Source organism: Rhineura floridana, chromosome 4 (assembly GCF_030035675.1).
Source record: "Rhineura floridana isolate rRhiFlo1 chromosome 4, rRhiFlo1.hap2, whole genome shotgun sequence".
NCBI classification, from domain to species: Eukaryota; Metazoa; Chordata; class Lepidosauria; order Squamata; family Rhineuridae; genus Rhineura; species Rhineura floridana.
Window position 1 is genome coordinate 162,594,118 of NC_084483.1, and position 22,612 is coordinate 162,616,729.

Below are 22,612 nucleotides of genomic sequence, written 5' to 3' on the forward strand. Positions count from 1 at the left end.
CTTAACCACTACACCACACTGGAAATGGGGAACTGCTCCTGTGGCAGCCAAACCTTGGACTCCAACTCCCATCCTCCCCAGCTAACACGGTCAATGGAACTTGTACTCCAACAGCATCTGAAGGGCCAGAGTTTCCATGCCCCTGCCACACCAGTAGCTGTGCAGCTATCGTGTGCTAAAGAAAGCTAATGGAGTAAAGATTCAGAAGAAAGTTTTCTGTCTGAATATAAAAAGTCACTCCACTCCTAGCTCATTTCACATGCCAATCATGGCATTTACAACATGTTCTGAACCACTCTAGCAGTACTTTTTTGAGGCAATTGAAAGAAAAAAAAAACCTTTTCATATGCACCCACTATTCCTATTTAGCAAGGACAGTCCCTATTTTCTGGTATCTGTCCCAGATAAATTACTACCCCTAATTTGTCTCTTTTTTCCTTTTGGGGATGTCTTGTAAAAATGCTTTTAGTGAAGGTGAGAGAAACACCTATCAGTGGCAGCTGGTGGCTGCATGTCAGTGGAATCCTCTCGAGGCTTTAGTTTGAATATTTGAGGAGCTGTCCAAGGTCCTGTTTTGAGATGTTTTTATTGTTTTGTTCTTAATTTACTGGAGGAAGGATGGGGTAAAAGTAGTAGTAGTAGTAGTAGTAGTAGTAGTAGTAGTAGTGTTTATTGCTTGTCTGGATGGAGGATAGAGGGGTGCCTGAGCACATGTAGAAACTAGCCTACTGTGCAAAGGTAAAATGCCCATTCATTGTTCTGCCCACTTTTGCTTCTGGCCTTTGTGGCTCCTGGAACTTTGCCCAGAAGGTAATGTGGCCCTTGGGATGAAAAAAGCTTCTCCAGTCCTGTGCTAAGACGTTAGAAGTTAAATCCTTGATTGGAGAATGGGTGCCTTTTGTCTCTAGGTGTGCATCTAGTCCACTGCTTGCCATTTCTCACACCGCAGTTGCTGAGGTGTATAACTGTTAAGACCACATTGTAGGACAACGCTGCTTTCCAAGTGTGCACATTTTACCAAAAGAATACATTCTTGGCTTACGTTAAATAATTACCAGTAAGTGGTAACACTATGAGTAGCAGAAAAAGACAATAACAAAGAATTATTAGCAGACAGCTCTTTGTGAGTCAAAGAATAAGATGTGAAATTAAACTGTATGTTAACACTGCCACCTAGTGACAAAATGGTATGCCATGAGAAATTGAATCGCTGCTATCCTCTTGATAATTCATTTGTGTGTGTTCATGTGCCCATATGGAAAAATGTGAACCAGGACTTCTGACTTCACATATGTGTCCTTTTAAACCAAGCTTACTCCCACTTCCAGGGACTTTTACTGGAGTAACTTGAAGTAACACAAGTCCAATTTCATCACATCTGAAGGCAGGTTCTTGTTTTACAATGGCAGTTTGGGAGACACTCCCTTCCTGCCCCACCAGGGCAACATAAGAGGCCCCAGGCCACAGAGAAGGAGCTCCACCCAAAGCAGTGGTGCCCTTCCTGAAACTGGGGTGAAGCTGAAAGGAGACATGGTAGGGTGGCCTCCACCAATATACTGTAGCTCAGAGCTTCTTATCTCTCCCTAGTGGGGCAGAAAACAGTGTTGTAGCCACTACAAATGTTGTTATCATTCCCTCTGTTTCTGATCTATAGGCTGTCAGTGCCATTGCTTATGTAGCCAAAACAGCATTACCCAGGGATATACCAGCAGCGCTTGGAGAACCCCAAGGTTGGTTGAAGCACATAAAAGTTTTAAAAGCCTAAGGGAGCATGAGGCTTAAAAAAGCCAATGAGGACTGAGTGTACTCAGTGTCTGGAAAATGCTGAACGACTGGTAGGAGAAGGGAAAAAACCAGAAAACTGGAGGGCAAAGAGAAGAACAGGGAGCACTCTATGCTGCTATGTTGTGTTGCAGCAGGTCCTACTTGTTGCCCATGCTGCCTATGCTGATTTAAAATGGAAAGCAAGTTGGACTACTTTCAGAAACAATGGCATATACCTACATGGAACTTCTAGGTTTGGGGAATATACCGCCAATATTCAGAGGTTGGAGATAAATGATACAGGGTGACTGTCATCTTTAGAAGTCCTGTTTGTGAGCAACATCTAACTAGCCAACACTGGAAATGGAATGCTAGGCCAGATTGTCCTTAGTCTCCACAGCAGACCTTTCTTGTTAGGTTATTCAGCTCAAACCAGAACTGAAATAAATTTGATTCTCAAAATTCTCCTTGGCAAATGTCAATTACAGATAGTCACCCAGCAGTTTGATAATTCAAATATTTCACAAATACTCACCAACTAGTTGATGTTTATATTTGTCATCTCAGAATTTAATATGTTCCTTTTATTTTGATTTCAATTTTGTATACCTGACAGTTTATTCTTAATGGTATTAGAATTTCATGGCATTCAACAGATGGCATATAAAATGTAATGTTTAAATCTGCTAGTTGACACCCTATGGAATCAAGGATTTTTTAAAACATAATTTGACAGCTGACTGTTTCTGTCAGTTCATATTTGATGGCTGCCCAAATCAAAACAATTAAATGCCTACAAGTCTAACAGTGCAATTCTACACATGTCTGCTCAGAAGAAAGTCCCATTGAGTTCAATGGGCTTGCTCCCAGGTAAGTAGGAGTAGAATTGTAACCTCACCCAAATGCAGACAAGAAATTTCTATGGAGATGAGGCAAATTCGGAACAGGGAAAGTTCATAATACAAACTTCCTCAATCTAGAAAACATCTCATTATGAACCCTGGCCAGACCCTCTGAATTCATGTCTTGCTTATAATGGGGCTCACTCCTGACCAAGCTATTGGCAAGTCAGATAGTTCTCCTCACCAGTACCTCTTTTCTTTACATGAAAAAAAAAATTGAGATGGTGGAAGGATAAGAGGCAGCAGGAGGGGCTTGCTAGAAATGAGAAAGGCCTCATCCTTCACTCCTGAGCACATTCATGGTATTATTTCCTACCAGGAACCATGGGATTGTAGTTTTCTCTGCCTCTCCATTCCATTTCCATGCTTCCCAATAGGAACTTATGCCTTCTAGCACAATTAGGTGCATCATTACCAATCTCACCTTCTTACCCTTTCCCTCCTTTCAAAGATGTTTTGGTTGCAAAGGATTGGAGATGCTAGCACCAAACATAAGAAGAGCCCTGCTGGATCAAGGGCAAAGGCACATCTAGTCCAGCATCCTGTTCTCATGTCCTGTTCTATGGGAATCCTGCAAGCAGGACTTACGTGTAACAGCACTCACCTCACTTGTGATTCTTATCAAATGTTATGAATGTGAGACGCTCCACCTATTGATTTTCCTCAGAAATACAAACAAAAACCAAGGTGCTTTTTAAAGTATTTTTTGCCAATCCTAAACAGATAATGGAGAAGAAAATCCCACTGAAATCAATGCTGTTTTCTTCAACTTAAAGCTTAGGATATTTGGCCTAATTACAAGAGGAGATAAGAGGTAATTACAAGCAGTAATAATCATAATCATGGCGTTTATTGTCCACCCTTCACCCAGAGGTCCTAGGGCAGGTTACAACAACCTTCAAATACAGTGTTAAAAACAATTAAAAGCAACAAGAATCTCCACAAAAGGTGGGTCTTGGATAATTTGTTAACTGAAAAATCCTATAGGAGGAATTTGAGAAGCCCTGCACTGGGAAACAGGATGGACAGAAAGGAAGAGGTCATGTCATTAAAGTACCAGAACTCTCCATCGTCATAATTTCTCCGCAGCAAAATCTTCTCCTTTGGGCTGAGCAGCTCCCACTTCCCAGAGCTAAAGAGAAAAGAAAGGGAATTTATTTCAAAACAGTGCCCATTTGGCTTTGTTGTATTGTACACCACTATTCTGCCTTGCCTGTTTTTATGGGCATTTACTTAACATGAGATGCTAGAGCTCTGCACAAATGGCAGAGAAACTGGGGGGAGCATCAGACCATTTTCTCTGGTGAGATGAGAAATGGGACTTCCCATTAGCAGCCACAAGGGCACATCACTTTCTTTTTTCCTTGTTTTTATTTATTTATTTTACTGATACTCTAAGTTTTGACATCAGCAGCCTGGCCGCCATTTTGTATTCTCCACAATGCCCCAGACCTAGCGTCATTCTGGAGGTGGAGAGGACATTGAGCACCACACACACACAAAAAGGCAGAGATCATAGGAAGCTGCTTTATACTGAGTTATCCAGCTCAGTAGTGGCAGCAGCTCTCCAGGATTTCAGGCAACAGGCATTCCCAACCCTACCTGGAGATGCCACATATTGAACTTGGGACCTTTTGCATGCAAATCAGATGCTCTTCCACTGAGCTATGCTCATTCTCCCCTGAATATTCAGGGGGGAAATCTTCAAAGTGTTGTTTTTCTAGGAGGCAGGGGTGAAAAAAAAGAAAAAAGTTGACTTCAGATCTTTTACAGACTCGTGAAAGGCTTCCAAAAAAACCTCACTTTAATATGAACTCATGCAGCTGCCTTGTACTGCTGGACACAGCCATCTGTGGGCACCCTAGGATGCTACTTTTGGTGAAGGGCTGTAACTTAGAATCTTAGAATCACAGAATAGTAGAGTTGGAAGGGGCCTATAAGGCCATCAAGTCCAACCCCCTGCTCAATGCAGGAATCCAAATCAAAGCATTCCCAACAGATGGCTGTCCAGCTGCCTCTTGAATGTTTCCCGTGTCAGAGAGCTGACTACCTCTCTAGGTAATTGGTTCCATTGTCATATGGCTCAAACAGTTAGGAAGTTTTTCCTGATGTCCAGTCGAAATCTGGCTTCCTGCAACTTGAGCCCATTATTCCATGTCCTGCAATCTGAGACAATTGGGAAGAGATCCCGGCCCTCCTCTGTACGACAACCTGTCATGTACTTGAAGAGTGCTATCATATCTCCCACCATTCTTCTCTTCTCCAGGCTAAACATGCCCAGTTCTTTCAGTCTCTCCGCATAGGGCTTGCTTTCTAGTCCCCTGATCATTCTTGTTGCCCTCCTCTGAACCTGTTCCAATTTGTCGGCATCCTACTTGAAGTGTGGAGACCAGAACTGGATGCAGTATTCAAGATGAGGCCTAACCAGTGCTGAATAGAGGGGAACTAATACTTCACGTGATTTGGAAACTATACTTCTGTTAATGTAGCCTAATATAGCATTTGCCTTTTTTGCAGCCACATCACACTGTTGGCTCATATTTAGCTTGTGATCAATGACAATTTCAAGATCCTTCTCACATGTAGTATTGCTGAGCCAAGCATCCCCCATCTTATAACTGTGCATTTGGTTTCTTTTTCCTAAGTGTAGAACTTTGCATTTATCCCTGTTGAATTTCATTCTGTTGTTTTCAGCCCAATGCTCCAGCCTATGAAGGTCCCTTTGAATTTTGTTTCTGTCTTCCACAGTATTAGCTATGCCCCGCAATTTTGTATCATCTGCAAATTTGATAAGCATGCTCTGTACTTCCTTATCCAAGTCGTTAATAAAAATGTTGAAGAGCACTGGGCCCAGGATCGAGCCACTTAGTGGCAGATGATCCTAGACTCAATCTTCAGCATCTCCAGATAAGGCCGGAAAAGACTGCTGTCTGAAACCTAGGAAAGCTTCTGCCAGTAAGTGCAGACCAGCAGTAGGGAACCTCCAGCCCATAGGCCAAATTTGGGAGGCCGTTTCCCCCGAGCCATGTCAGATTGAGGTACTGACATGGTAGAACTCGGAGCTTTAAACAGTGCTCCCAATTCTTTATTGGGCTTGTATTCAGTGCTTTTAAAATTTGGCACCAAATCCAAGGCCTGCTGGGATTCGTTCCACATACACCGTGCAGGCAAAAGAAGCTGGGTTGGCAGACACTACCAATCAGCTGAGGATCGTGGGTAAAGGATGTGGGGTTTGCAGGTGCTGGTGAGCAAACTATCAGCACCACCTAGAAACCCCTATAGTTTTGCTTGCACAGTTTGAAATCAAACCATGCAGGCAAAAGAAAACGCTTCACATGCTGTCATGGTGATTACAGGTAATGATAGGTGGCCAGCCCTGCCTGTCAAAATAGCCCATTGGGGTTGTGGGAGGTCACAATCTGGCCTGTTGGCCTGATTCAGTTCCCTACTTCCAGTTCAGACAAAACTGAGCTGGAAGGACCAATAGTATGACTCCGTATAAGGCAACTTCTATGTACCCAACTTCCTTTGCAACGTACAGGGGCTCCACAGCAGAGCCCAATATATGAAAGGTGAGAAATTTGAAATAGTTGTAAAAATCATGACATCTATCTGAATTGAACTTCGATGCAACAGAGGACAGGGTCACTGAAAAGTTAAGTGTTGCGAAAATTAGTTTCAGGGCATAGAGTTTCTCTCACCTCACAGCGGTGCAACACAGCAGGCTGTACCTGTGCTGGGGAAAGAAAGCCTGGATTTCTTTATTCTGTGCAACTATTAATGGACCCTGTGGAAATTCTCCCTTCTGCACAATTCTTTTAAAGCTTTTGGGGGGCATTTGGCCTTCCCAGGCTCCCAAACCACAGTGCTGTGGCTTTGATGTGTTTTGGATTAAGCACCTCACATGTTAGAGCTGAAGGCAGGAATGGTTCAAAATGCCAGCTCTCTTCATACCACTGCACTACAATGCTTTGCTGTCACAAACTGACCTTTCAGTTTAAGCTCAGCTCCATCGGTGTTGCCTGCCCTATCCAAAGATCTCAGGGTTATTGCTTTGAAGAGCAACGCCAAATGCATGACTGACGAGATTGTCAGCATCAAACTCTGCCTGCAGGTGGCACTGTGATTTAACTCACTGATGCCATAATTTTTTTTTCCGCTCCAAAACTCACCTGTCACTCCAGTCACCTTTCCATTCACCATTTCCCCATGGATTTCTCAGTCTCACTAAATTTTCAGGTCCATGTTTGCAAGTCACCTGTGCCAACACAAAAACAGATTGCCTTAAAAAGGATTGCTGATTCATTTCTCAACTGCTCTGGTTACAGACAACAGTTCAAGCAGAGAGGTTTGACCTATGAGGTGCCCAACAACTTGGTCCCTCCAAACATTCCTAAGAGACAACAACTTTCCCGAAATCCGTCATCATATTTTGTTGCAATCACACTGATCATAGGAGCACAGGAAGATGCCTTATACCAAAGCAGACCATTGATCACTCTAGCTCAGTACTGGCTACACTGGCTGGCAGCAGCTCTCTAGGTTTTCAGATGGGGGACATTTCCAACCCTGCCTGGAGATGCTGGGGACTGAACACAAGACTTTCTGCATGTCACTGAGCTACATCCTTCAGCCTTTCATGAAAGCCCGCTTGACAATTTATCATGTACTTCCTAGGTTTGTACCACAAGGATGCCAACTACAGAGGTAATGGGGCTAGAATTTTGGACTAGAATAGGAAAGACCCAAGTTCAAATCCTCACTCAGCCAAGAAGTGTGCTGGGTGAGCCTGGGCAAGTCACATTCTCTCACCCTAACCCTAACCTACTTCACAGGATTATTGTGAGGATAAAATGGAAAACCATTTATGTCGTCTTGAGCTCCTTGGAGGAAAGGTGGAATATAAATTAAATAAATAGAGCACATCTGGCTAATTTTGGTTCCTAGGAGACTCCATAAGACCAGAGCATTTTTGAAAGTATTGTAAGAGTTTTTGATTTTGACTGACTTTCTCCAGAACTTATTTTATTTATTTTATGCCAATTTAAATGGCTTAACATTTCAAAATATGAAAGCGGAGTACAAAAGTTAAAAACAGCATAAAATCCAGTGCTATAGCGTGATTGCTAAGGCACAAGGCTGGAATCATTCCTCTGGGAGAGACTGCTTGAATAAACAAAAGGAATATTTAACATGCATCAAAACAGTGGACGCTCACCTACCCTCAATGGGTTTGAAAAAATTCCATAGGGCAGGCAGGTGCTCCAGCACTGAAAGTCCTGCTCCGCGTATTCTTTTTAGAACCCCCTTTCACATGTATACCAAGTGGAGACTGGTGGCTCCAATGTCAATGGGGTAGTGAATCCACTCCGGATTTTAGTTTAAACTTTCAAGGAGCTGTCCAAGATGCTTTCTGCTGTCTCTGTGGTTTTCACCCCACCCCACCAAGTTTGGATCCATGTAAATACTTCTGCCCAGGTTATTGGCATGTTTGCATACCATGCACACAATGCCAGGACCCTTGGGAGGTGCGTTGCTCTTTTAAAAAAAAAATCTTTATGCCATACAACACTGCATATTTGTATCATAGAAGAGTGCTTATTTGCATTTTAAAACAACCAAAATCAATTGCATATTTTAGTATCAAAATGTAATTCTATGGGATATTAAAATTGTGTACATTTAATTGTGTAAAAGGAAGGTGTATCACTTGTGTTGATTACTGAGCAGGCTGTTAAGAGAATCAAGGGGATGGATGCCGTTATACCAGGGCTAAGGGACCCATGGCCCTCCAGATGTTGTTGGACTCCAGCTCCCATCAGCCCCAGGCAGCATGGCCAATAGTCAGGGATGATGGGCACTGCAGTTCAACAGCATCTGGACAGCCACAGGGTCCCTACCCCCGCTGTAAAAGGACAGTTGTTCTAACACGATTGATAACTAAAAGCAGAATATTTTATCAGCATTTCTCCAACTGAGTGTAGCAGGAGTTAAAAGAAGTAGAGATCAGATACAAGTCACCTTCTTACATGCTTTAGCTTTTCATGGATGAAAAAGCTGAACACCTAAACTTTCCCCATTCCATAGACCTCCTTTTTAGCTGAAGATAAAAGTAACTCAACTTAGTTTAGCATGCACTTGTGAGCGTTGCTGTCAGCAGAGCGTCGTGAATCAATTACAGCCTTTGATTTACACATGAGCCCAGCTATTGTCCTCTATGTTTTATTCATGCCACTAAAGGAAGCACAGCTCACTAAAAGAGAAGCCATTTTGATGTTCTCATCATCTTCAATAAGGCCTGTTCATATTTAAAGCAAGGGCAGCACCATATGTCAAAAGTGTCCTACAAACTTGTCATTGTCCAAGGTAATTCTTAATTCTGTGATAAGACCACATATTAGTCTTCTCCAACCTGGTCTCCTCCAGATGTTTTAGATTACAACTCCCATCATCCCTGACCATTAGACATGCCGGCTGGGGGCCTGGGGCTGATGGGATTTGGAGTCTAAAACATATGGAGGGCACAAGATTGGGGAAGGATGATCTAGTACAGCAAGATTTAGTTTAATGTTCAAGCAGAGTTAACACCACCATTCAGATGTTCTTCCATCAGGGTGCTCACTTGTCCCATACACCTGCTGTTCCTGGGGCGCTGAGAACCACACTGGCTGCTAGGGTGGTCCTGTGTCCTACTTTACACAGGACAGTTTCCCCTTGAAATGTGCAGCAACAGTTAGCACCTGGACAGCAGATTGAGCGGGCACACAAGTGACAGTCTTCCACATAATGGTGAGATGTTCTGTATTTCTATTTAAATTATAATTATAATTTCTAAATGTGAATTTACACAAATAGATCGGCTTACACAAATTGGTGTCCTTTCCCCCGCTTTTATGATGCATTTCCTCTTTTTGTCCCCAATGTGTAAATGTTCACCCTAGCCTTGGTTGATGTGTTAGGAGAGGGACTAAAGCTTAGTGATATAGCACACACTTCATATGTACAAGGCCCAGTGTTTAGTATCCCCAGTTTAGTATCCCCACCCCAAAGCAGTGCCCATGCCTGAGATTTTGGAGAACAGCTACCTTCTAAGCTAGATTGACCATTGGTCTAACTCTAAGGAAGCACCTTATAGATGTTTATGCCTTCATTTGATACAGCAGTGCCATTTTGGTTTATATCAAGGTATTCCCTTATGGACAATCTTCTGAGGGGCACGTGCCAGTGGTGGGCAGAGCCAGAGGCAAAAGTGGATGGAGCAATTAATGTAAAATTTAACTTTTGTACTCTGAACAGGTTTCTAGGCACGCACGCATGCACACACGCACACCTCTTTCTATCCCCCATCCACAGAAGCGAGGCATTTTCAGAGTTAATGGGCATATTCCAGCCAGCCAGGGATCTGAAGCAGGACCAGAGAGAAAGGCCTGAAGGGCCACATTTGGCCACTGGACCTCAGGTTTATATTATGGTGACTGTTTTTATACTACTTGCATGCAATGACCTAAGGCGATGACCCCTGGCAGCCAAGCCTGGGGCACTGAATTCAAGCAATCACAACAGAAAAACGGCATGAGGGCAAGAGTGAAGCAGAGATTACTATAATCATCATCATCTATTACCCACCCTTCACCCAAAGGTCCCAGGGCGGGTTACAACAATTTAAAAATATAACATTAAAAGCAATTTAAAAACAACATAAGATCACAAAATTTTAGAGATGCAGCAGTCCAGTTGAAGATGCTTAGCAGATCAAGTGTGACCCATCAGCTAATGAAGAAAACAGCCCTTCATGGTTGCCTTAATCACCCAATTTGCTGGGGCAGCACTTTTGATGAAGCAGCAGATTTAATTAGCCTTCCCCATTTCTTGTCAGTATGCCTAGTTCAGAATAACATGGCAAATGAAAGAAAGGCTGGGTCAGTAAGGCTATGGGAAGGCAAAAATAACAATGATAATAACAGGAGGAATTGAGCAGAGAGTCCAACAGCCACGGGGGCAAGCCCAAGAGTCACTAAGAAGAAAAGACACAGAAGAAAAGACACTACATGGGGCAACTAATTGGTGCATCTATCAGAATGGAAGAAGTGTTAAAGAAGGCCCCATTGTCGTTTCAGAAGTCCTATGGCAAGGCAAGATATGGAGAGAAACGCCCCAAGGCTCAGGGGTTTCCAGATCCAGGTAGGGTACCACTTCTAGATTTCACCTACAGCTCCAAAATGTTAAGAATGTGCCTTATCACAGCATGCAAGATGAGAGCACAGGCTTTGGGTTAAAATGCTGATAATGATAAAAACATAGCTGGAACAGCCAAAACAGGGTTGAACTTACTTTTCGAATGCCTGTCACTGTGTAGGCATGGCCAGTCACCAATCCATTCTGCAGGACTCTTCTTGGCTGTAAAGGAGGGCATAAGAACATTTAACTGTGCTCTAAATCAGGGATGGCCAGCCATTTTGGTCCCATGGGAACATCTGCCAACCAAAGTAATGGTTATGGGCACCACAGGCATGGCTCAACTTAGCACACATCACAGCCTATTCTATTGGCTACAACAAAATGCTTCATTCAAGTATAATTTCAGTGAGGGGAGGGGCAGCGGAGCATACCCTACAGGTGCCCGTGAAGGCCTCTGTGGGCACATGTGTGCCCACGGGTGCAACGATAGCAACTCCTGCTCCTCAATTCCAAATGAAACCAATACAATCTGCTTTTCTGACAGCCGGTGGCAATAGGTTTACTGTAAATACCATGCCTAGATTGAGCTAAACTCCTCAGTAAACTTTCAGTATAGTCTACTGTGACGTTAAGGAGATGACTCATCTTCTTTATAAAGAAAAGTATTCAGCAAAGTAAAACAAGAGATTTTCAAGGTGGGGCACAAATAGAGATTGAAAAGATTGTAAGTGATATGGACAGAGAGGGGGAGAGAGGGGGGAGAGAGAGGGGGGAGAGAGAGGGGGGAGAGAGAGAGAGAGAACAAAAATAGTGACACTTCTCTCGACTTATGAAAAACTCGGAGTCAAAGTATGTACTGCCTTCAAGTTGATTCTGACTTATGGCGACCCTATGAATAGGGTTTTCATGAGGCTGAGAGGCAGTGACTGGCCCAAGGTCACCCAGGGAGCTTCATGTCTATGTGGGGATTCAAACCCTGGTCTCCCAGGTCATAGTCAAACACCTTAACCACTACAGTGTTATGTGCTCTGAAACACTTATCATTCATCAAAGCAAATATATATCATGCTATGTGGGATTGCCCAGTGGTCAACGCTTTTTGGGAGTCTGTTCTAACAGGGACTGAAATCATCATCAAAATCTTCCTAGAGACCCAGTAATAATATTATTGGAGTACTTTAAAGATACAGTACTAGAGAAGAGCATACAAATGACAACCGATTTGTTTGTTGTTGTTGTTATGTGCCTTCAAGTCGATTACAACTTACGGTGACCCTATGAATCAGTGACCTCCAACAGGATCTGTCATGAATCACCCTGTTCAGATCTTGTAAGTTCAGGTCTGTGGCTTCATTTATGCTGCAGCTAAAATGGTGATATGCGAAAAGCGGAAATGCCCTGCTCCAACTTCCATTGATTCTTGGCTAAGTATTGTATGAATGGCTTATATGATGAAACTGACTATATAAGAATGTAAGAGTTTGTTGGATCAGGCTAATGGCCCTCTAATCCAGCATCTTGTTCTCACAGTGGCCAACTAGATGCCCATGGGAAGCCTGCAAGCAGGACCTGAGCGCAACAGCACTCTCCCCTCCTGTGGTTTCCAACAATTGGTATTCAGAAGCCCAATGCCTCCAACCATGGAGGCAGAGCACAGCCATCATGACTAGCAGCCACTGAAAGCCTGAACTGATTCCATTGCCTATTTTACCATTAATAGATGAAACTGACTAATTGAATTAAGGTAAGAGAAGGCAGGCAAAAATATTTAAAAACTGATTGAAAAAAGGAGTTTGCTTATACTATATTGGAACAATAGAAATCAAGATTCAGTAGATCCATATTCTATATTAGGGGAGAGTTAATAATGCACACAGGAGGGAATTCTCTCTGGGAAACAGATCTGTCTGATTCCCACTTTGATATCAGCAGAACAAGAGCCAATGTAGTCAATAGTACACTGATTTTGGCCCAAGGAGACACAGGTTTATATCCCTACTCAGCAAAGAAGTTCACTGGATAACCTCTAGGTTAGATTACTGCAATGTATTATAGGTGAGACTGCCTTTGAAGACAGTTCAGAAACTGTAGCTGTTGTGGAATTCAGTGGCCAGTTTGCTGACCAAGGCAAGAGTCTGAACATATATCTCCAATCATGGCATGACTGCACTAGCTACCAGTTTGTTTCTGGGCCCAGTTCAAAGTGCTGGTTTTGACCTATAAAGCCTTATGTGTCTCAGGACCCCTAATACCTCAAGGATCGCCTCTCCTCACATGAACTATCTCAAACCCTGCATTCACCATTGGAGGCCCTTCTCCATCTGCCCCCCATGACGGAGGTGGGGACATGAGAACAGGCCTTCTCAGTGGTGGCGGCTCCCCATTTGTGGAATGCTTTCCCCAGGGAGGCATGCCTGGCACAATCACTATCTATTTCTACATTCAAGGGAAAAACATTTTTATTCAGCCAGGCATTTTGACCTTAATTTTCTGCTCTTTTAGTAGGGTGGGTTGAGTTGGATCTGCTCCTTTATACATATCAATCGATGGAGCATTTTCCGTTGTTTTTGCTCTTGTTTTTAGGGATGGACTGATCAGTCAGTTTTGGTTCTCTCGGTTTCTCTTTTTTCTAATCTTAAATGTGGTTCTTCACATTTCTGCAGCAATAGGCAATTTTTAAAAATCCTCATGAAAATATTCCAACAATTTAGTGTGAATTTATTCTAATAAACACATTTTTGTATGCAGTTGTGATTAATGTCCTCATTTCTGCAAGCAATTTCTGTCATATAATGCATTTTGTATCTTATTTTCACTCATATATTCATTTTTGTGCACACATTCTCCTAACATATGCATTTTTAAAAACATTGTTTGGTTAGAGAATTGCATCACAAAATTTGGATAAAATAGGAAAACCTCCATGTCCATTTCCATGACTGTATTGAAGAATCCCTCAACACAAATGTGATTATCATCATCAAAAATAATAAGAACTCTCACCCCTGACTGTGTCTGGCAACCCATCAGAGATCCGCTGTAGGTTGCTCTTGTCAAGATATCCCAGAGGTCAGGTGGAGCTTCAGCCAGCTTTATGGTCAGAATAACTCCACCTGTGAAGTCCACCAGAGCTTCTGACACTTGCCCAATCTGCAGATCTTCATAAGAACCACACAGCCTGTCAAGAAAAGCATGCCAAGCATTTTTTAAAATGTTAATGGTTTATTATTGTGGTACAGCAGGAATGAGGAACTTCAGGCCTCCAGACTTCCCTACCTGGCCCTCAGGAATCTCCCCAGATCATAATCCCTTCCCAGCCATAACTCCTCTAGCCAGGCCACATCCCTCATTAGCCCTTATTGGTGCCCTCCTTGAGTGTTTTTGCCTGACAGCAATGTGACCTTGAACTCTGATCATCTTTCTTGCTTGCCTGGATGGAGAGTTGTACGCAAGTGTGTGCAGAAATTAGCCTACTGCACAAAGGCAAAAATTCATTCATTACATTCATTGCTCTGCCCTCTTTTGCCTCCAGTCCTGCCCACAATTGGCATGTTGCCCATGGAAAGTTGCACAGAAGGAAATATGGCCCTTGGGCTGAAAAAGATTCCCCATCTCTGCAACAGAGTTACAAGGAATGAGACAAGGAGGAGGAATGGGTCACATATATGGCCCATACTTTTAGAGAGAGTCACTGCAGAATGCTTGAAGGCTCACTTACTTGGCATAAGCCTTTTCCAGAAGAGCTCCCCAGAACAGGTTCTTATAAACAGAAGAGAGAAAAAGAAGCTGACCAGCTTCATTAACTGGCAGTCGGTCATCTATCACCACATCAACCCATTCGCCAAAACGCCAGAACTGGAAAAGAAAAAGGGACGTGAATCTTCTTCAACAGATAATCACATTACTATTTCTAAGTGGTTACTTTGCCATTTTAAAAGAGGAAGCTGAAACATTATTTAGCTATAGCCGTAGCACAAGCTCACTCGGACTCATCAGCTGGTGCTGCAGGAAAGTATAGGGAGATTTCTCTGACTCATTGCTGCAAAGTGATAGATGCGCTACTGACAGAAGTAGGTCACAGAGAAAAAAAAGGAGAAAATGAGAGCAGTGCGGTTTGGGCTATCCAAACTCCAGCTGCCCCTGAAGGGTGTAGGCTTGAGACTGGGACAAGGGCGTAGGCTTCAACAGGAGCTTTGAACTTTATTCAATGGCCACACTGGATTCCTCAAATTCAAAGGCAAGGAGCTACATCTCATGAAGGTGGCTTTTGTCTATGAAAGTTCAGAACATCTATGAAAACTCTCATTACTGACTTATGAGACTGGGGAGTGGGGTGGACAGGGAATTCACCTCAAATTCAGGAGAAAAAGTCAAGATTTGTATTAGTCTTTGTCTACCATTTTGAAAGAAAAAGGGGAAATCAGAATTATTTCCTTTGGGGCATTTTGATGTGTTTCATGTGTGAACTGCCCAGAGAACTTGAAATGTTGCCCAGAGTATTGAAGTGTTGTAAATAAATAAACAAACAAAGGGTAGTATCCATCTAAGTCATCGTGTTTGTAGAATGATTTCTGGTTGTGCAATGGAACTTCCCCTAACTTTCCTCTCCCTCCAGCCCCCCCTCCCAAAAAAATCTCTGCTCTGGGGATTTTCCCCACGCTCTGGAGCAGATTTGAAGACACATAGGGGGAGGAGAAGTTCTCCTGCATGGATGTAAATCATTCCATTAGTACAATGTCATGTACGTGCACACACCATACATTTAAAGTACATTCAAACAAATTTTCCCCAAAGAATCCTGGAAACTATAGTTTACCCCTCACAGAACTACAATTCCCAGCACTCTTAGCAAAGTACAGTTCCCAGGATTCCTTGTGGGGAACTATGTTTTAAATGTATGGTGCATATGCAGCCTTATTTGGAATGTATACAAACCTGGAGATAATGCAAAACCACCAGTTTGCAGACTGGATCCTGACTTGAGATGCGCATTTACAGAAGGCTAATGAAATTATCTATCTCATTACTTCCTGATGACCTGTATATTGAACATTCATCCTGATTTGTTTGCACAGATTTGGGGGAAATTATACACCATTAGCTATTTACTGAGGATGCATTTGTTTGAGGGGAGGTTATGATATTTCATCAAACAATTGTTGTCCCATACTTTCCAGTGCATTTTCCCATAATTTTCCTTATCACAAGAAGTCTGTTTTGGGGGGGAAATGTGCAAGAGAGCTAAATCCACTTAAATAGCACAACTTGAATTTGCTGGTATGTAATTGAATCCCTTCCGAAAACAGCAACAGTCTGGAAGTGCTTTAGGAGACCTTTGTCACACCAACTATGTTGGGAGATTATGCCCACCTTGAAATGGAATATCCCAGCATACTTCTTCCTCTCAAAGCTTTGGTTCTGTGGAACTACCTTAGACAAGATGTCTTGATGAAATGATAATGCTTCCACAGCAGCCAAAAACCAACAGTCCTCTATTCAAAGAAAGAGTTAAGGAGAAATAGGACAACATAAAATGTTTAAAACTGCACATAAACAGTATTATTAGTAGTAGTAGTATTAGCATTAGCATTTAGTAGTTGCTTTTTTCATGAGAAGTGACCCAAAGCAACTTAAAATTGATACAAATATTAAAACCATAAAAACCTATTTCAGAGTGCTTAAGCAATGTAAACTCAGGATCATTCAGACCATGGTATTCCCAATCTCTATGTATGGATGTGAAAGTTGGACAGTGAAAAAAGCGGATAAGAGAAAAATCAACTCATTTGAAATGTGGTGTTGGAGGAGAGCAATGTGCATACCATGGACTGCAAAACAGACAAATCATTGGGTGTTAGAACAAATTAAACCAGAACTATCATTAGAAGCTAAAATGATGAAACTGAGGTTATCATGCTTTGGACACAACATGAGAAGACATGATTCACTAGAAAAGACAATAATGCTGGGAAAAACAGAAGAGAGTAGAAAAAGAGGGAGACCAAACAAGAGCTGGGTCGATTCCATAAAGGAAGCCACAGACCTGAGCTTAGAAGATCTGAACAAGTCAGTTTATAACAGATGCTATTGGGGGTCACTGATTCATAGGGTCGCCATAAGCCAAAATCGACTTGAAGGCACACAGCAACAAGCAATGTAAGCTCAGATATTTATTAATTATATCATTAGCATGGAGATATTTATTAATTATATCTTTAGCATGGAACTAAATAATTTAGAATAGATTTATTTTGGTGCCTTATTATGTAAAGTCTATTTCACTTTCAAGTGCAATTTTGCCACTTCTTTATTGCAATTAAAATTAGCCTAGGAAACAAACCTTCTATGAAACAGTGCACTTTCAAATAATCTGTCATGAACTAATATGCTATTCTATAGTTGTGCATTTTCACACTTGCATAAGCTCCACAGATCCCTGTCTTGCTTCCATCCATGCATGTTTCGGTGTTAAAATATTTGGTCTCATACCCCGCAAGGCATGGGTGAAGTTTCTTTGCCTCTCAAAAAATGTTTTTGTATCATCACCAGACATTAAATGGCAAACAGGAAATACCAAAGGTATAGGTTTCTGAAGGAAACTGTGATAGCCACTGGTTTAGTAAAGCTCAAAAATGATTAGAAGGTTGCATACACACCATATATTTAAAACACATTTAAAGCACATGACTTCCTTCCATGAATGCTGGGGGCTATAGTTTGTTGAGGATGCTGGGAATTGTAGCTCTGTGCAGGGTAAACTACAGCTTCCAGGATTCTCCGGGGAAAGTCATGTGGTTTAATATATGGTGCATATGCAGCAGAATTCAAAGGACAATCCTGTCATGGGCTGCTAGCTATAGAGCTAAATGAGACCTTCATGTTCCAAGGCACTATACTGCTTAACACATGAAGCAACCTTATACTGGGTCAGCCACTGTCTGCTCTGATTGGTAGTAGTTCGGTGATAAGGGGCATGCTTCAGAGAATCACAGACTAGTAGAGTTGGAAGGGGCCCATAAGGCCATCAAGTCCAATCCCCTGGCCATCATATGCAGATGGTAACAGCTTGGGGCCAGGTTACCTGAAGGCTTGCCTTCTTCCATATATACTGCTTGGCCCCTAAAATTTTCATTTGAGGCCCTTCTCCAGGTTCTCCTGGAGGCAGGGGGTTATTAGGGAAAAGGCCTTTTCAGGGGACGCACCTGGCTCATGGAAAGCCCTTCCCAGAGTGGCTCACCTGGTGCCCATGCTATGATCTTTCAGGTGCCAGGTGAAGACTTTTTTTATTCTCTTAGGTCTTTTAATACAGACATATCTGTCTTGGGCTCTTAGATGCTTGCAATAAGTGATTCCCCCTTACTGATTTTATGCTAGTTTTACATTGCTTTTCACTGCTGTGTTTATGCTGCTTTTAGGTGGCTTTTAGGTGTTTTTTACAATTGGTTTTAAAGGCGTATTGTAGAAACTCTGAACTGTATTTTTAATAGGAATGTCAACTGTTCAGAGTACTTAGTCACATGGGTGGTCCAAAAATAATAAATAAAGGTGCCATGTTCAATCTGGCATCTCAGGCAGTAGGGCTAGAGAAGAGCTCTGCCTGAGAGCTGGCAATGTTCTATAAACTACAGCAGAAACCTTGAGGTGCAGGGCATTTGGGTCATCCAATGCATATTTGTTTAGAAGCAAGTCCTCCCGTGTTAAATGTGGCTTACTCCATAGTAAGTGGCTTTAGGATTCCAGGAGATGCTCGTACACCAAAATGATGCACACACAAAGTTCCTTACCTATCAGTCCTTGGCAAAGAGCAAGGCTTTTTTTGTTTGCAGAATAAAACACTGGAGTCTTATGTAGCTCCTGAAAGGTTAAAAAAAAACAGCAGTCTTAAGAAAATAAGAAGAGAACTAGATCAGTCCAATAACCCATTTAGTACAGCTCCTGTTCTCACAGAGGCCAACCAAATCCCTATGGGAAGCCAGAAAGCATGACCTGAACACAAAAGCACTCTCCTCACTTGTGAATCCTAGCAAATGGCATTCAGAGACAAACTGCACTTGACAGTGGAGGGAGAACATAGCCATCGTGTCTAGTAGCCATTGATAGCCTTATTCTCTGTGAATTTGTCTAATCCTCTTTTAAAGCCATCCAAATTGGTGGCCATCACTGCTTCTTGTGGGAGCAAATTCCAGAATTTATGCGGTAAACTCATTTTCTGTAAAACTACTCTTAGAACAATCGTTCTTAGCCTGTTTAGGTCATGGACCCCTGTGAGAATCTGATGAAAGGTATTGACCCCATAAATAAATAAATTTGTTTTATTGCATTGGAAATTTATTTTTTTGCTCTTAGTACAAGGACACCCTGAAGCTCATCCATGGAACCCCTAGGGGTCCATGGACTACTACAGGTTAAGAACCTCTGTCTTAGAACAATATCCTGTGCCCCAAAGACTGTTTTGTGCAGAGCACAAAGTACACTTTCTGCATATTTTCCCACCACCAGAGTTCCCCCTTGTGAGCTTGAAGCATATGCAACATGAGACCAGGGGGAAGAGCTCCACGCTGTATGTATCCTGTCTTCTGAGCCTCTGGGGCCCTTCCACAGACCAGTTTATTGTGGACTTGCTGCTGCTTGTGCATGCAAATTTTGCACAGCGTCCACACGGCAACATGCTCCTCAAAAGGCTATCCCATAGTATTTTCACATTTGATCCAGATTTGCCGTTATCTCAGAAAATCTGATAAATTGAAAAAAAATGTTGAAATGATCAATCTGGATTAAGTGCAGGAGAAAATATGGGACAGCATTTTGATGAGGACGATGTTGTGTGGACACTGTCAAAAATATGGATATGAGCAGCATGGAGTACATAAAAAAAACTGTTGTGCCAAAGTTGTCTCAATGTGTGGGGTTTTTAAACTAGCGGTGCACAGTGATTGAGTGCTGAGCTATACCATATCCTATGCTGTGCAATCGCAACATGGGCAGGGCAACTGAGGATGCAGAGCAGATTTTTTTAAAAATAAAAAATTCCCTTCCACTGAAGTAAAAGTTCTTGCACCATGCCTAGGTTTGAGATAAATGAAGGAAGTCAAGGCAGACATGGCCATGAAGGGATGTAGAAGTTGGTATAAGAGTGCTCCTCCCTTGTGTTGCCCACAAGGCCACCTTGTTTCAGCTGTTCTCTTATTGTATCTTTGTCGGTGGAACAATTCTTCCTCCAGTCCCCTTTTTTGTGTAAAACTGAATGGATTATTTAGGATTTCCCCTTAAAAATCTGCTCACAAAATCAGATGAAATGGAGCTAGGCTTTTTTGTTTGCCACCCTGGGTTCTTACTGGGAGGAAGGGCGGGATATAAATCTAATACATAAATAATAATAACCAAGACCCTCCGTGGTGCAGAGTGGTAAGCGGCGGTAATGCAGCCAAAGCTCTGCTCACAGCCGGAGTTCAATTCCAACGGAAGGAGGAAGTCGAATCTCCGGTAAAAGGGGTTGAGGTCCACTCAGCCTTCCATCCATCCGTGGTCGGTAAAATGAGTACCCAGCATATGCTGGGGGGTAAACAAAGGCCGGGGAAGGAACTGGCAATCCCACCTCATATATACGGTCTGCCTAGTAAACGTTGCAAGACATCACCCTATGAATCGGAAACTACTCACACTACAAGTACGGGGACACCTTTACCTTTAATAATCAATAAACAAATGAAACCAGTACAGGACAGAATATGCTGATGGATCCATCCCTAATCCAATGACTCTCAGCCAGCAGAACTTTAGTATAGAATTGCACCCTCATTCGCAGTTAACAGATTCTGAACTATTTCATATTATTCCAATTAAACAGTCCCATTTAGGTAAACTAACAGAACACAACCAAGGGTGTTATATAATAACCAAGCATCAGTTCCACAGAATAATGTACTTTCTCGCAGAGATACATAATTTGGGAGCAACACACCAAATTTGAAAGAAATCAATAGTTAGAACATGATAATTGCGAACAATTAATTCATAGAAGCAGTTATAATAGATTAAACTGAGCAGGGGTAAGATATCAACAGAACAGCAGTTGTAGTGATTTTCTTTCATATTTAAACAGAAAGACAAACACCTTCACGTTTAAAACATGACCAAATCGGATGTGCCAAAGCTCTCTGGGAGCAGATGCTTACAGGATTTCCCCCCATCTAGACATATAATTGCAGCCTGGTAATTTATTCAAAGATATTAGAAGCTGATGGATTTTAAACAATAAGCCTTCAGTTGAGATACCAGCTAACAAGCTTTCAAAATGAGCTCATTGTATTCTTCATTTGCCTGTTCTTATTTTTGTTATATCAACACTTTTGTGACACTAGAAATATTGAAACTAATGTGGATTAATGTCATTCATCTTAGAATCATTCTTGATTCTATCCGCATTGTTTCCATCCAATGCTATATTTATATATCTGATAACACCACAGTGAACTCACAACGAAGTATCACCATTCAAAGAGAAGTCTGTAAATGAATTAAGCAAACACACAAATATCTGTATCAAGATTTTTTAAAACCTATCCCACACTTCAAAGGCTACTATTATGCACAGATTATGTTTCCAAGCCACATATGTTTCCTAGAGCGTGCCCAGACAGGGAAATAGATTTAGAGGGACTATAGCATAGCCTTGTTCAATTATATGCCACGCTAAGTTTTGAGCTACATCAAACCTTTAAACTAGAGATTTAAAGCATAATGCAAAGCAATAGGAAATAACACTGAGGGAATTACACCAGCCTTCTGAACAAGGTTTTTCCCTCATCACTGCAATGACCATTGCCTTGTTTTTCGTGGTCTTGATCATTTTAATAGAAAGGTGGGACATTTATTTATTTTGAAGATTTATACTCTGCCCAGTGTTACTCAAGGCAGCTTATAAGCAACAAGTAATAATACAAAAAACAAGCAAACTACACACATACATACATGGGGAAAGGATCATAGCTCAGTGGCAGAGCATCGGCATCTCCAGGTGGGGCTAGTAATATCCCTTATCTGAAACCCAGGAGAGCCACTGCCAGTCAGAGTAGACAATACTGAGCTAAATAGACCAATGATCTGACTCAGTATAAGGCAGTTTCCTATGTTCTTGTCTGCAGCCCTTAGTCCTCTAGTCAGAGCTGGGAAAGTTCATTTTTTTAAAGGAACTGGTTCTAGTTCAACATATCCCAAAAGGAATTAATTCAAGTTCACAGTTATTTCTTCAAAACCAATTAGTTTGGTTCACAGTTCATCCAAATGAAAAAGAAAACCAGCACTGAGAATGTTACAAGCTGCTGCGCTGACATATAAATGTACTTAAGAAGACTAAGAAAGCATCAAAACACAGACAGAGTAGAATGTGAATTAATTTATTTTCCCCAACAATTATGATCTGTAAGCTTAAAGGCCCTAAGTGTCTTAAGAATAAAAGCACATGTAAGAGAATGAACTTGATGAACTAGAAATCATTCGAAGTTCTACCCCAAAATGATTCACATTCAATTCATTCAGCAATTATGGGAACTACTTTCAGGTGTAGTTCAGAGATTTGTGAACTACGTCAGTGATCTTCGTTATACTGAACGAGTTCATTCCAAGCACTGCCATTGGCTAAGGGATGGGGACAAAGAACAAACTTGAATGGATACCAGCCTGCTAGGTTGACAGAATGCTTTCGAACCAGCAATGGCCAATGGAAACCATCCCTACTAGAGTTATCTTATACTGAGGGCAGACCTGCT

At 42.0% G+C, this 22,612-nt stretch overlaps 1 protein-coding gene across 1 annotated transcript in view; it reads right to left on the reverse strand.

The window, feature by feature from the left end:
- The window catches only part of CAPN14 (calpain 14), an 81,235-nt gene that overhangs the window by 35,653 nt on the left and 22,970 nt on the right, over positions 1-22,612 (reverse strand). The window contains exons 4-10 of the mRNA XM_061626119.1: positions 18,629-18,698; positions 16,215-16,336; positions 14,563-14,699; positions 13,848-14,022; positions 10,998-11,063; positions 6,839-6,924; positions 3,724-3,798 (exon numbers count right to left, since the gene is read on the reverse strand). Of these exons, the coding sequence (XP_061482103.1) occupies positions 3,724-3,798; positions 6,839-6,924; positions 10,998-11,063; positions 13,848-14,022; positions 14,563-14,699; positions 16,215-16,336; positions 18,629-18,698 (731 nt within the window). The remainder of the gene's footprint in view (positions 1-3,723; positions 3,799-6,838; positions 6,925-10,997; positions 11,064-13,847; positions 14,023-14,562; positions 14,700-16,214; positions 16,337-18,628; positions 18,699-22,612) is intronic.